Source organism: Prinia subflava, chromosome 3, assembly GCF_021018805.1.
Source record: "Prinia subflava isolate CZ2003 ecotype Zambia chromosome 3, Cam_Psub_1.2, whole genome shotgun sequence".
In the NCBI taxonomy this organism is placed as follows: domain Eukaryota; kingdom Metazoa; phylum Chordata; class Aves; order Passeriformes; family Cisticolidae; genus Prinia; species Prinia subflava.
The window spans coordinates 43,390,163-43,403,624 of NC_086249.1; the positions used below are offsets into that span (position 1 = coordinate 43,390,163).

The 13,462-nt window shown below is 38.0% G+C and overlaps 1 protein-coding gene across 4 annotated transcripts; it reads left to right on the forward strand.

Moving 5' to 3' along the window:
* Positions 1-48: 48 nt before the first annotated feature.
* On the forward strand, positions 49-12,893 carry NEK3 (NIMA related kinase 3). 4 transcript variants are annotated; one of them, XM_063392025.1, is made up of 16 exons: positions 49-201; positions 1,452-1,669; positions 2,468-2,561; positions 2,774-2,871; positions 3,882-3,965; positions 4,602-4,669; positions 4,789-4,875; positions 5,896-5,950; positions 7,504-7,704; positions 8,047-8,116; positions 8,683-8,729; positions 9,601-9,700; positions 10,104-10,250; positions 11,250-11,384; positions 12,032-12,158; positions 12,731-12,893. In XM_063392025.1, the coding sequence occupies exons 2-16, from the start codon at positions 1,553-1,555 to the stop codon at positions 12,795-12,797; spliced, it is 1,497 nt and encodes a 498-aa protein (XP_063248095.1). In that variant the 5' UTR covers positions 49-201; positions 1,452-1,552; the 3' UTR covers positions 12,798-12,893. The 4 variants fall into 4 exon arrangements, with proteins under 4 accessions (XP_063248095.1, XP_063248096.1, XP_063248093.1 ...); XM_063392026.1 differs by having other exon boundaries at positions 10,128-10,250; XM_063392023.1 differs by lacking the exons at positions 12,032-12,158; positions 12,731-12,893 and adding an exon at positions 11,640-11,976.
* The last annotated feature ends 569 nt before the right edge of the window (positions 12,894-13,462 follow it).

A 13,462-nucleotide genomic window follows, 5' to 3' on the forward strand; every position in this document is an offset into this window, starting at 1 on the left:
TTCCCATGTTTCCGTGTCCGGGCCCATTCAGCGGGGCCTCCACGAGGGCGGGGCCGCCAGGGCGCTGCCGCGGGCCGGGCGGGGCCGGCGCTGCCGCCCGGGCTCGGAGCCGGCGCCGCCCTCCTGCCCCGTCCCCCGCCCCCGGCGGGCGCGGGCGGCTCGGAGCCAGCGGCGCCTTCCTGCCGGGGCCTGGCCGCGGAGGTGAGTCCCCGGCGGGGCTGCAGGGCCTTGGGGGGCGGGCTGGCGCTGCTCCTGTGCAGAGTAAAGGAGTCGGAGGAAACAAAGGGCTCATCAGCCCCATAGAACAGCGTGTGTGCACTCAGTGCTCAGAGGATGTTTGAATTGTGGATAACCACCTTAAAAGCACCGAGGTTTTGAAAAAAGGATAACAGCCCCCTGCTGGATGAGAGATCCTTCAGGAGATGTTTTTTAGCAGGAAGTGGGATCATGTGTGAGTGGCAGCAGCTGTGGAAGCTCTCAGGAGGGCTGGGACTAAGCTCAGTTTTGGAGGACACAGCTTCACGCTGTGCCATGGGCCTTGCAGACTGGACAGCAGGAAGATTTTCTTCACAAAAGAGATGATTAGACTTCGGCATGGGCTGCCCAGGGAGGTGGTGGTGGGGAGGTGGTGGTGGAGTCACCATCCCTGGAGGTGTTTAACTGGATGTGTCATTCTGTGCCATGGTGTAGTTGACATGGCGTGGGATCACGGGCTGGACTTAATGATCTCAGAGGTCTTTTCCAACCTCATTGATTATGTGATCCCGTGGTAGTCTAAATGTAGTGATAGGACAACTGGGAACATTTCAGAAGTACAGGAGGGAAGGTTTACACTAGACATTAGGAAGCACTTATTTACTGGGAGGGTTGTTGAACATTGGAACAGAATTCTTAGAGAGGTGGTCAATGCCCTAAACCTGTTAGTATTCAAGAAACATTGTCACTGTCATGATGCCACTGTCACGCTAATTCAACTTTTGGTCACCCCTGGAGTGGTCGGGCAGTTGCACCAGATGACCATTGCAGGTCCCTTGCAACTAAAATATTCTATATCTTCCAGTTCTTGAAGTCTTTGCGTAGTGATTTTTACCAGTTTGATCATGCTTACGCTGCTTTAGCTGAAAATTGTCACCAGAAACTTTAAGCTTGTTCTTTGTATTATTATGCCTGTGACTTTTCTTTCGTGCTGTGAAACCACCTGCAGGAGTGAAGGTAACAAAAAGATGTGAAATTGTAAGTCTATGACTGACACTTTTGAAGAGCTTTAGCATTTTAAATTTTAAAAACACAGAAATAGCACTATAATGTTTCAAGCTGTACTTTCAGGAGGCTTCATCTTCAGTAAAATCAAGGTAACAGTGCAGAGAAGTGTGTCATGGTAATGCTGGACAGCTAGATACCCACATTTATCATCCCCTCTTCTTACTTTGTTTGTATCTTTTCTCATGCAGGTTGTATTAAGAGAAAATCTTTAAAAAGTGTTAAGGTCATGACAAAGTTTAGAGGATAATCCTGTTAATGAAGAAAAGTGTTGGGACTGGATTTGTAAAGAATGGAAGGATATAATGTGTTGAAAGTACTGGGAGAGGGATCCTTTGGCAGAGCTCTCCTAGTTCATCATAGAGTCAATGACCAGAAGTATGTAATGAAGGAAATAAGGCTTCCAATGGTAAGTGTGACACAAACATCACCCCACCCACTTTAAAAAATAAAATTAAACGGTCCTAATTGTGGGTGTGTTTGAAATGCTGAACACTTTTGCTGAGTGTTTTGTGAGTTAGACAGGTGTGTGGTATGGTTACTGTATAGCTACATCTTGAGCTGATGTTGTTTGTACTAAGTGTACATGGTTAGATTTTGGGATTTTGGGAAGTGTAGCAGGTATGCAAAAGCTTAGAATGAAATCCCTGTTCCCCCAGATGCCCTTGGCTTGATTGCCATTGATTTTACTAAAATACAAATTTCATCTTTAATGTCTAATGAGGAAATTAGTGTCATATTACTCCTGCTAATCAGCTATTTGGGTTACGTTCTCTGCACTCAGCTAAGCTAAAAGTCACAAAATGGGGGGCACTGGCTTTCTGAGGCCAAAGCTCAGCTAAGACCTGGGCACTTGGCTTTATTTTGAGTTCATGCAGACTAACAGCTGTTTAAAAGTCAGTGTGTGCTGCTTTGTTATGTAGTTCTGTGCTTTTAAAATAGAAAAAGTCATTAATTGAAATAGGAGCAGATTCTCTTACATTAATAAAAAACCCAGCAAAATACCAAATGGCCAAAAAACCCAAAGAAGTCTTCAGCTAGTAATAAACTGTAGATTAAAAAGATGGGGCTTTTAAAGTTTCTAAATGACTTAAAATAACTGAAAAACAATTCTTAAAATATTTTTCTTTGGAAAGTGAGGCACTTTATGCGTATATGTGAAAATTTTTTGGTGTGAAATTTATAATAAGTGTATCTATATTTTCAGTCTTCATCTGGTGTAGAGAATTCTAGGAAGGAAGCTGTTCTTTTGGCAAAAATGGAACATCCAAATATCGTTGCCTTTAAAGAATCATTTGAAAGTAAGTATAGAAATTTAAATTCCTTCATTTGTTTGAAGTTGCATACTCCTAAGAGACGGATTACTTTTTTTGTTTGTAGAACATCTTCATTGTAAGATAACACATAGCATATACTTGGAGCTTTCTAGTAAAGAGTACTACATATAGTAAAAAAATCAATACATATCCTGCTACTAAAAATACTAATTATTCTTATATTACCAAAAATCTAGCTGATGGGCATCTGTATATAGTAATGGAATATTGTGACGATGGAGATCTAATGCAAAAGATCAAACACCAAGGAGGAAAGTTGTTCCCTGAGGCCACGGTAAGAAAAGACATTGTTTTGAACCAAGGGGGCTGGGAATCATTTTCTGTGTAAACTGAAGCATGCTGCATAAACCAAATTAGAGACAAACATCCTGATGAAACAAAGTAACTTACAGGTGGATTTGGAGCATTATTTCTTTCATTGTTTCCAGCAGATCAAGCCAAGAATTGGACTTAAAGGAATAAAAAAATTTGCTACTTGTATCTGAAAATTGTTCAGGTAGTGTGAAAACCAGTCAGGTTTGTATGCAGTTAAGTAGGAATTTTACACAACCTTCAGGCAGAATTTAAAGCATAGTAAGAGTACTGTAAATGAAAAGTGAACAAACCACTCTGGTAAGATAAATAAAGCTAACCAGGAGAATAAATGCCTGTTTTTTAAGTACCAATTAAATGTTTAAACCATTCAGGATGTGCTAACTCCTTTTCCAGAGAAGCTATAAAACGACTTTGGAGAAGGTTCAAATGGACATTGTAGTGAACAGAAGCTAGTTCCTGCTACAGTTAGGAACCTTTGTTAAAGTGAAAGGACCAGAAACCTCAGCTAATTGAATACTTGGATTTTCTATGCACCTTTAAGAGTTTTCTTCTGTGCTTAGAAAGGAACGCATTTCCTTTTAGCAACAGTATGTTTTTTCCACTTGAGTTTTGTTCTTGTTTATTACTTGGTGCTTTGAGGTTTGTTTCTACTTGCTAATTTACTGTGTAACTTTAGTTAACTTGTTTATAAAATGACCATCAGCTAAAGGGCCAGGTAGCGACTCTACTTCATTATTGCTGTGTATTATCAGAGCTTTATGGGCACAGGTAATAAACATTCCTTCTGCCATGTTAAAATATAATCTGTCTTGAAAAACTCAGTCTTTCATGCTGGTTGGAGGCTGTTATGCTGGAGTTTTAACTCCCAAATATTCTGAATGCTTTTGTTCTATTTTTTAAAAATCTATTAGTAAAGTATGCATTATATTGAGCATTGAGCTGTTATAAATCTTGGTTGCTCTTTTTCAGATCCTTCACTGGTTTGTGCAAATGTGTCTGGCTGTAAAGCACATTCATGATAAATGTGTGCTGCACAGGGATATAAAATCCAAGGTGAACAGAGCAAGTTTTGTTGCCATCAATAAACTCTCCTGCATGCAAAAGTTAAACCTCCTCTTTCATAATTTCCCATGACTGCTAAGTTCTGTGGTTTTTATTTAGGCCTAAGAATATCATGTAAATGAAATTGAGTGCAGGAGATGATGTAATACTGTGGGAGTAAACATCATCTAAGTATAGCTATATCCTTCATATCCACACTGCCAGTAGCACCTATTGCTTATTGCTTATGACAGACTGCATATAATTTAAAAGAATTACAGAACTATAAAAAAGTGTATGGATTATGCAGCTGGCAACTATCTTCCCTCACAATATTTTCTTTTTCACTCTTCGCTATCAGAAAGAGGGAAACACAGAAGAAAGTGGGTCCTTGGTTTGAGTATAGCATAGGGATTAAGGCAGTTCTAAGTTCTTATTCTTCCTCTGATGCTAGGGCTTTAGACCCATAAAACCTTTCTGTTTTGATTTTTTTTTTTGGTAGAAATATTAGGAGAGGCAAGTAAAAGAAAACACAAAGATAAAATATCAGAAGTGGTTATTACTATACTTTCTGTATATCCAAACTGCATGCAGAAATGATTTTTAGAATAACATTTAAATATGTTAATCTTTGCTCTTGAAATGCAGAATGTCTTCCTCACTCAAAGTGGAAAAGTCAAATTGGGAGATTTTGGATCTGCACGCCTTCTTGCACAGTATGTGGACAACCCAGCTGATCTCAGTGGTGTCAAGTCTTATTTTACCATTGACAAACAATACAGAGTTCATAAATCATTACTTTCCAGCTGACATTTCTTCTTTGTTGTTTCATTAGTCCAATATCATATGCTTGCACCTATGTGGGAACTCCTTATTATGTACCTCCAGAAATATGGGAAAGCCTGCCATACAACAACAAAAGGTACTGGTGTTTTCAGTGGTCACAAATACTACCTGACTGACGGATGGGGTTTTTATTGCTGTCTCAGTCTGGCTTTGTGGCTTATCCATGTCTGTTTTGGAGAAGATACTGAGCTGAAGAATATTTACAAAGACATAATTACTTTTTTTTTAAGGTGATAGTGCATAAATTCCTCTTTACTTAGGTAGCTGAGAGCAGAGTATGTATAGTCCTAGAAGTCTGAAAACCATTGTGCAGACCTCTGTTTGTTTGGGAGAGTAAATGCACACACACAAACATACACAATAAGTATGTATATGTGCACAAACATAGGTATGTGTTTGCATCTTTTTGCTGATCTTATTTTTTTGGGGTGGGATAGTGTTTGGATGATGGCTGACAGATCATTTTTTAAGATCTTCATGCCAGTCTTAATAATGTGGGGATAATGGTACAGAATGGATTACTTAGATTTATAGAGCCCAGTTATTTTGGTCCTTATGCAAAAACTGTGATTGTTTTTCCAGAGGAGATCAGAAACTTTCAACAGTTCAAGTTGTTTCCTGATCTTCTTGCAAGAAAGGCTTCAGTTGTTTCTTGTGCAAATGGCAGTACTCACTTTTGGTGGAAAATGATGGGGTTTTTTCTCAGTAGGAAAATTCTTTTTGGCAGGGTCAGAATTCCAGCTCTCAGAATTAGGATTTTGTGGCTGCCATTTGATGTTAAGGGCCATAGAATAAAAAGGCTTTCAAGTGCAGAAGGATAAATATTGTTGGAGCAAATTACTTTAAGAGACATCCTAGGAATAAAAAGCCAGCTGTATGACAGTCATCTTTTTTTACATCAGGGTAGGATAAAATAATCAAGAATATTTCCACAGGAGAGGTTAAACACATAATTGTATTGTCTTTTATGGTTACTTACATTTATTTTTAGTTTATTCAGCTCAGTTATGTACACAGGTTAAATCTCATGCTTTTAAGCAAGATATTAAATTGTAATTTCTGGCTCAATTTTTTTCATCTCTCTCTATATCTACAGTGATATATGGTCTCTGGGGTGTATTCTTTACGAGCTGTGCACTCTGAAACACCCGGTAAGTACAGCTTTGTGGCTATCAGAAAAGTTTTGGAAATCCTTGAAACTTTAGTAGCAGTTAGTTGTGCTATGGAGTTGACTGAAGTGCTTGCTGCTGCTTCCAAAAGAGGGAAGTATTGCTCCACCCTTCCCATGCCTCCTCCACTATATGCTCCTGTTTCAGCAGTTCTTGGGACCTGCTGGACCCATCTTAGAAGACTGTATTTTCAAATTTGTTAGAAAACAATTGGTTTTTTAATTGGTTAATTTTCCTCAATATCAGTGAGGTGATCTGGGCATATTGAGTCCAGCAGCTGCCAGGCTGGTTCCAGATACCTGCAGTTGCAAGAGCATTGCATTTTACAGGATCAGGATAATCCCAGGACATGGTGACAAAGACACTCAAAACCTTTGCTAATGAAAATAAATTGTGTGCAAGTACAGCAAAATGTAGTAAGCAATAAGCAATTTTGTAGCTTGCATCAGTGATACACCTTTGCTTATTCTTCAAATCAAACCAGTCACTGTCCAAGCACCATTCTCCTGTTGGAACAGTAGGGATCTTGATGAGTGATTCTGTCTTTTGCAGTGTTGTTGCTGTGTTTCTTACATGTTGACATCCTTCTGGCTTCTCTATACAGACGCATAGGTAAAATGAGAGCTCCTATCAGGATGTGTTTGTTTTGCAGGAAAGTGAGATCCTAAATGAGTGCATTTTGTCTTAGTTTTTTACAAGCAGCAGTTTCCTTTCATTGAGCTGATACTCTATCTTGAAATCAGAGAAGCACAGAATATTCTGAGTTGGAAAGGACCCATAAGGATCATCAAAGTCTCAGCTCCCGACCCTGCAAAGGACAGGCCCAAGAATGACACACATGTCTGAGAGCATTTTTCACATCCTGTGTATCAACAGAAGGTTCTCCACAGCTGCAAGTTCTAGCTGTGCAAGAGTGTAGAAGTTGTACTGATGTGATTGAGTGATTAGGGAGCCTGTGCACAGGGGAGTGTTAGCCTAAGTAGGTCTGTGGCAAGTCTGGCAGTGTCACAGCTATTGAGGCAGAGCTCAGAGGGGATTGGCATTCCAAGGAGGGGATATTCTTCCCTTATTAGCAGCGTTGAAAAGTTGTGTCTGGTTTGATGTGATGGTCACGTATGTTCTTGCATAATCTATCAGAGGTGATACAAAAAGATGACACTCACTGGGTTCTTGGCACCTTGTAGACAATCCAGCAGGGTGTAATCCAAAGAAACTCCCTCCATGGGAGCTAGAAGTTCTCAGACATTAGATTTGCAAGAGGATGTTTGTGCTTTTACAGGCTACTTTTGATGATTTTTTTTTTTATCAACGTCTGCATATTTCCTAGCTTACTGTTTTACTTCTGCAGTTTGAATCTGATCTCAAGTATGTGGATTGATGAATTTGATTTCTATAAAATTAAATTTGAACAATCATAAATTTATGGGGGTAATTACTATCTGCTTTTCGCTTGTAGAAGTTATCTTAAATTACATCAGCTAGTTTTTACCTTATGCTTAAACTCTGTCTTTAATATTACTTGATTTTTAATGCAGTTTCAAGCCAATAGTTGGAAACATCTCATCCTGAAGATATGCAAAGGGTCCTACGATCCACTTCCATCTCACTATTCCTATGAACTTCATTACTTAATAAAACAGATGTTTAAGAGAAACCCCCAGAATCGTCCATCAGCCAGTACTATTCTTGCAAGAGGTTGCTTAACCAAACTTGTGAAAAATTGTTTGCCTTCTGAGGTATGGCATATTCTTTGTCTCTAGATTTAAGCAATACTGTTTACATTTTAAATACTAAATCCTTTTCATTTGTAATTTGTTAGCATATAACTGTAAAATGTAGTGTGGTGCAGGTCCTGCTCTAAAGGCCATACAACTGTAGACTTTCCAGAACACTCCAGTTTTTAAAAGCATTTCTTTTGAAAATTGAAGTCAGATATTGACCTGATGCTGATAAAATTAGATATTGTTAGCTGGAACTGTGTACTTTTACACTGAGTCTATTTTTAACAAATACTATATGCAATAATTTGAACAAGTTTAAAATGATACGGTGTTTCCATCTCTTCATACATATTTCAGATGGCAAATGAGTTTGAGCAGGTATCAAAGGAAACCAAGAAACATAAAGGCAATCCAGCAAGACAAAAGGGTAAGTTAGTAACATTTTTGTTGATGTAGGGAATGACAAAATGAGTAGGAAATACAAGATCTTAAATACAGCTATGAAACAAGCATTTTATGTCAAAATCTACTTTTAATTATTTCAAAATCTAATATTATTGAACTTAGGTGGATAAATGCTAAGGATAAATTATAATCCAACATAAGTAGAGTGCACAGCTGCAATATATATTGTCTTAAGACTTGTGCTAGAAATAAACTTTCCAGTTTTAGAATCAGCAAAACTTTTAACAGTGGCATGCATTTTAAATATGACAGTTCGTTCTTTCCCAGAATATGGTGAAGCAAGTTATGTTCATTATTTAATTTTTAGAGAGAGAATATTGGACTTCTTTCTTCTGCATAAATTTAGCTACACCACAATTTGGAATAGAATAGTAGCAGGACTCTGAGAATGAGCTCTGTTGTAAGAAGTGGGAAGAAGCTGTCACATAATTGTCATTGCTTGGTTCAGTGGCATTGCTGTCAAACCTCGAATACAACTTTACAAATGTTAAAGGTGTTAACTCTTGGATCTGTTCATTAATGTATCAGGTAGTGTCGTGGCTGGTGGAAATTCAAACAATAAGACAGAAAATAGAGTAAGTATTCAAATATAAATATATCATTTGTATTTTAGTAATTTAGAATATTCTGTATTGTAGAAAAGTTTTTACAGAAAATTATTCCTATGCTAAACCATAAGTCAGCCTATTAGTGTTCAAATTGCAGTTTTCCTATATATTTCCCACTACACTTTTGATTCTTCCCATGTTTAGTTTAGTTCCAAAGTTATAACTCTGTCAAAATAAAACCCAAACAAAAAAATCTTCTCTTTCTTTTTTTTTTTTTTTTTGATACTGCAAGAGATTATCCATTTTCTTTGCTTTTGGGACACATTTAGAACTGGCTGCTGTGGAAACAGTTTAGTCTGGACATAGTTCTCACCAGGTTTTAATGCCCATATGAGATTTTAGGAGAGGAGAATTAAGTCACAGGTGGCCAAGGTGTCCCCTATGGGTACATTACCATAGCCTGACTCAGCCACATTCAGTATATTTTTAAAAAGCATGTTGCCCTGGGCCTTATTTTTTTTTTCTTTTCATAGACCTGTAAATCTGAGAAGCTTAATATTTGGGTGCATCTTGTTTTCCCTGGGAATGTAAATAATTTATATTACTTCTGTTCTTAAATGTAAAAAAACCCAAATGACAAATTACATCAAATAACTGCATATGTGCTTAGCTTCAGAAACTGAGGTTACCTGTCATGTGCACCCAGGGTGAAATGCAGTGCAGTAACAGATAGTGTGCAATTGCAGTTGGCTTCACAATGTTAGTGGTTTAGTTTTCAAATCTTCCAATCTTTAGGTCAGGTATTTTATAGCAAAACTGAAATAATGCCATGTTAATATGACTGCTTTGTCTTTCTTGACAACAAAGATTATTAACTGTCTTTACTCTTTTAAAAAAGCAAAGGCAAGATGCAAGCAGCAAGCATAGCCTCTTAGAAAGGCAAAATGCTGAGGGTTTGAGTGAAGGCACCAGGGAACGAAGGAAATCTTACCAAGAAGGTAAGATTTACATTTTTAAGGCTGATGCTTTTCCTTCTGTGCACTGATATGTCCATGTCAGTGATACAGCCATTTAAATAGGTGGCTTAAGCTAGTTTCAGGTAACTCAAGACAAGAAAACTGCCACCATCAGTTACTTCTGCAAGTACATTGATTCATACTGCTCATCTGAGATGAAAAGAAAATTGAAAATTTCTCTTGTTAAAGTAATAAAAAATGATTGCTTGAAAGCATTGGAGTAGAGTAGATGTATGGGGAACACTTTCCAGTTCAGATTTGCACCCATGGAGTCAAACATCACTGCTAGTTAAGTGATTGTTAGTACTACTTTGCCTGGACAGGGCAGTCTGGACATGGAATCAAGTTAGACGCTGGTTATCATGGGGTTTTGTTACAATTACAGTATCAACTTCTGCTGTCCTCCCAGGAAGTACTGATCTGTCACACGCCCACAGGAGGCAATGGGAAAAGAGGATGTCCAATACTGTGCTGGATGTCCTGGAAAATGCATCCTTGCTTTCTTCCAGTTTTACACCTGAAGAGACTGAAAGTAAGATTTAAGTAAATGTGCTTTTAATTCAAGTAATGTTAGTGTTTTTTTACAGCTTTTAAAAGCCAAAACTTTACACAATATGTTTAAAATTACATTAAAATAATTTAAAAATATTTCATTAATGAACACTCAAAAAGTTCACTGTGCTGTGTTATTGTGTGACAGGAGGATTGCAAAGAGTGATGAAACCAATAGATAAAATTAGCAACCCTAAAATTATAATCGTCACTAAGAAATTACCCTACAATCCTCCTTTTAATACACCATCTGTGGAGGTAGCAGTGAGGAATTCATTTATTGCAGAATGCAACCACCTGTCTTTCAAGTACAGCATACTATTGGGATCATAAAACATCTACACCTCTACTTTTGTTGTGATTTAACATACAGGTTAAGGCCATTGACAAGAATGATCAATGATGTACCTCAGATGTGAGGCAGAGACATTTCTTTTGATTAAAACACTTTCTATGAGGTTTCTTCTGAGAAAGGTTTCAATTTTAAGATGCCCCACACTGATGCAATTGTTAAAACTATTTAATGTGATTCTGGATATGTGTTCTAGGTAAATGTGAATAAATGCTGTGGAAATAATCAAGATATGAATAGTCAGAAAATTCCCAAGCTGTGGTAGGAATGTTATATGATAGTGATGCACAGGGCAAGGGAAGTGGACAGAGGAATGCATATTTAGGTGTTCTGCTGTTAAAAGATACAGAAACAGCCTCAGGCTTCATTTTGTGAGACTTGCAGGGCCACCACATAAGTTTGCAGAGGCTGCCTCCTCACACCCTTCAGCCAGTTCCTGCGGGCTCCCTGGCCACAAGGAGGTTCCACTCTTCCCTCGTGTTGCTGAGGACAGTGGTGTGACAGATGGAGTTTTCTAGACTCTTTTCTTCCTGTTTCTCATTTCTCTCGTGAATGTGATCTTGGATGTCATCCACACTGCTAGTGCAATTTTATGGAAATAGCATTTATGAATGATTTTATACCCAGGTGGTGGTGTTATAAACTACAGTGAAAATAGGCCACGGAAGCAGTGGAACAAGGAACCCCCTCAGACCCTGATGGACATGCTCAGCAATGCAGATGTCAGCTTAGCATTTAAAACATACACCATTTATAAACCAGGTAAATCCCCGTTTTCTGGGTGAACATTTTTGCAAACAGTTTTATTAATAAAAGCTTTTTCTTTTTTATTTTTTTCATACATAGCTCCTATGTATACAGATCATTCAATTGAGTTCATATCACAACAGGCTACTTTTGGGGGTTTTTTAAGTTAACCAAATGAAACAAATGTGGACTTAAAAAAGCCAAGTTTGGAATTCATGAGTGATTGTATATCTCCACTACAGCTCTTCATGAGGGACTTTTCACTTGCAGCTCAACAGCTGAATGAGGTTGTGACAAAACACAGATGCCTGCTATGTCCTCCCTCCCTTCCAGGGAGACGCAGGAAATGCACTGTAGCCCCATCAGGTAAATCCCCCCTCACTGAGGCAGTGGTGCCCTGGTTTGAGGGCAGGATGGTCAGATGGCACAGCTGGAGACAGCTGCACTCTACAGATGTTCACAGACACAGTCACAAATACTTGTTCTGCACTTCAGTTGCCTTACTAGTTTCCCACCTAAAATAGGTAACAACTTATCTTGGAATCTGCTACAAACTGGGGATGAATTAGAAAGACTATTTGTATTTATATTCTTAATAGTTTTGCTTTAAAAATTAAAATATTTTGATGTATATAAAATTTTTAATTTTTATATTTTCAAAGCTTCTGAAAACATATTAAGAGGTCCACTTTCTGATGAAAGCAAAACATCTGATGAAGTAGATGGTGAACATGAAGCTGTTGTCATAGATTCTGACAGACTTGAACCTAGATCTGATGAAGATGACACGTATGTCCAAATTATGTCTTTGCATTTATGTTTTCTTTGGTTCCTCAAAGAGTTTTTTCCATAACAACATTCTTCTGAAAAAAAATTAGTATTTTTCTCTTCTCAGCGTATAAATCCATCCCTCTCTTACATAATGAAATTGAAATTTAGTAGCATTCGATATCTTACATTGTATGAACAAAAATGCTGTGATTTTTGGATGTGTGTGTGTTTTGGGGGTGGTTCTCAGATTCTCAGAATCTCAGTTTGTGTCACTGTTTATTTTTGTGGCAGCTAGAGATGACTGCATAGGGCCTGTATTGCTGCAGTTCAGCTGCAGGCTGTCAATTATCAACACATTTGCAGTCTCTTAACATATTGTCTTTGCTTTTGGTGAATCTTTTGTAAATTCCATAGAGAACATCTATTGGTTCTTTAATCACAGTGGGGCAGGAAGTAAGTCTTTTGTGCTGATATTTTTAACATAATTTATCATAATTACAGGGTAATTTCTTTTGGGGAAAAAAGCAATTAAAGAATTATAAAGTTGTACTTTGCTTTTCAAAATAACATTTTTTGAAATCTGTTTTTAGGGACTTTGAGGAAGATGACCCAGACTGGGTGTCAGAACTGAAAATGGTATTGCAACAGAGTGACTGAAAATCTGAATTTACCTGCAATGACTGAAGTTAGATGTGCTGGTATCCAAGTTTTTGGTAATAATTGGTTATTCATTAAATAATTTAGTCAAAAACATCTGAGTGGGCATATTTTCTGTATCACAAAACCAAGGATGGAAAATGCGCAATAATTTTTTAGAAAGAACACTTTCAGATAGCTAAACAAAGCCATATATTAAATATATTTGGGGTTGGTAATAACTTTGCAGAAATGTTCAGTCAAATTGTAGCATTGTTCAAATTGTCCTCTTGCCATATCCAAGGAGCTGGTGTAGCACTCTGAGAAGGTGTAAAGGTGAGTTTCCTGAGTGCATAATGAAGTGCAGCATAGTGGTGGGTTGATGCTGGGTGGATATCAGGTGCCACCAAAGCCTTTCTGTCATTCTCTCCTCACCTGGGCAGGGGAGAGAAGATTTAATGAAAGGTGCATGGGTCAAGATAAGCACAGAGAGAGATCACTCACCAGTTACTGTCACAGGCAAAACAGACTTGACTTGAAGAAAAATATTTATTACCAACCAAATCACTGCAGAGTAATGAAACAAACTCAAATCTTAGAACACTTTTGTCACACCCTCCCTTCTTCCTGGACTCAATTTCACTTCACTGATCAGAGCCAAGCCTATCAGTGATGGTGGTGACACC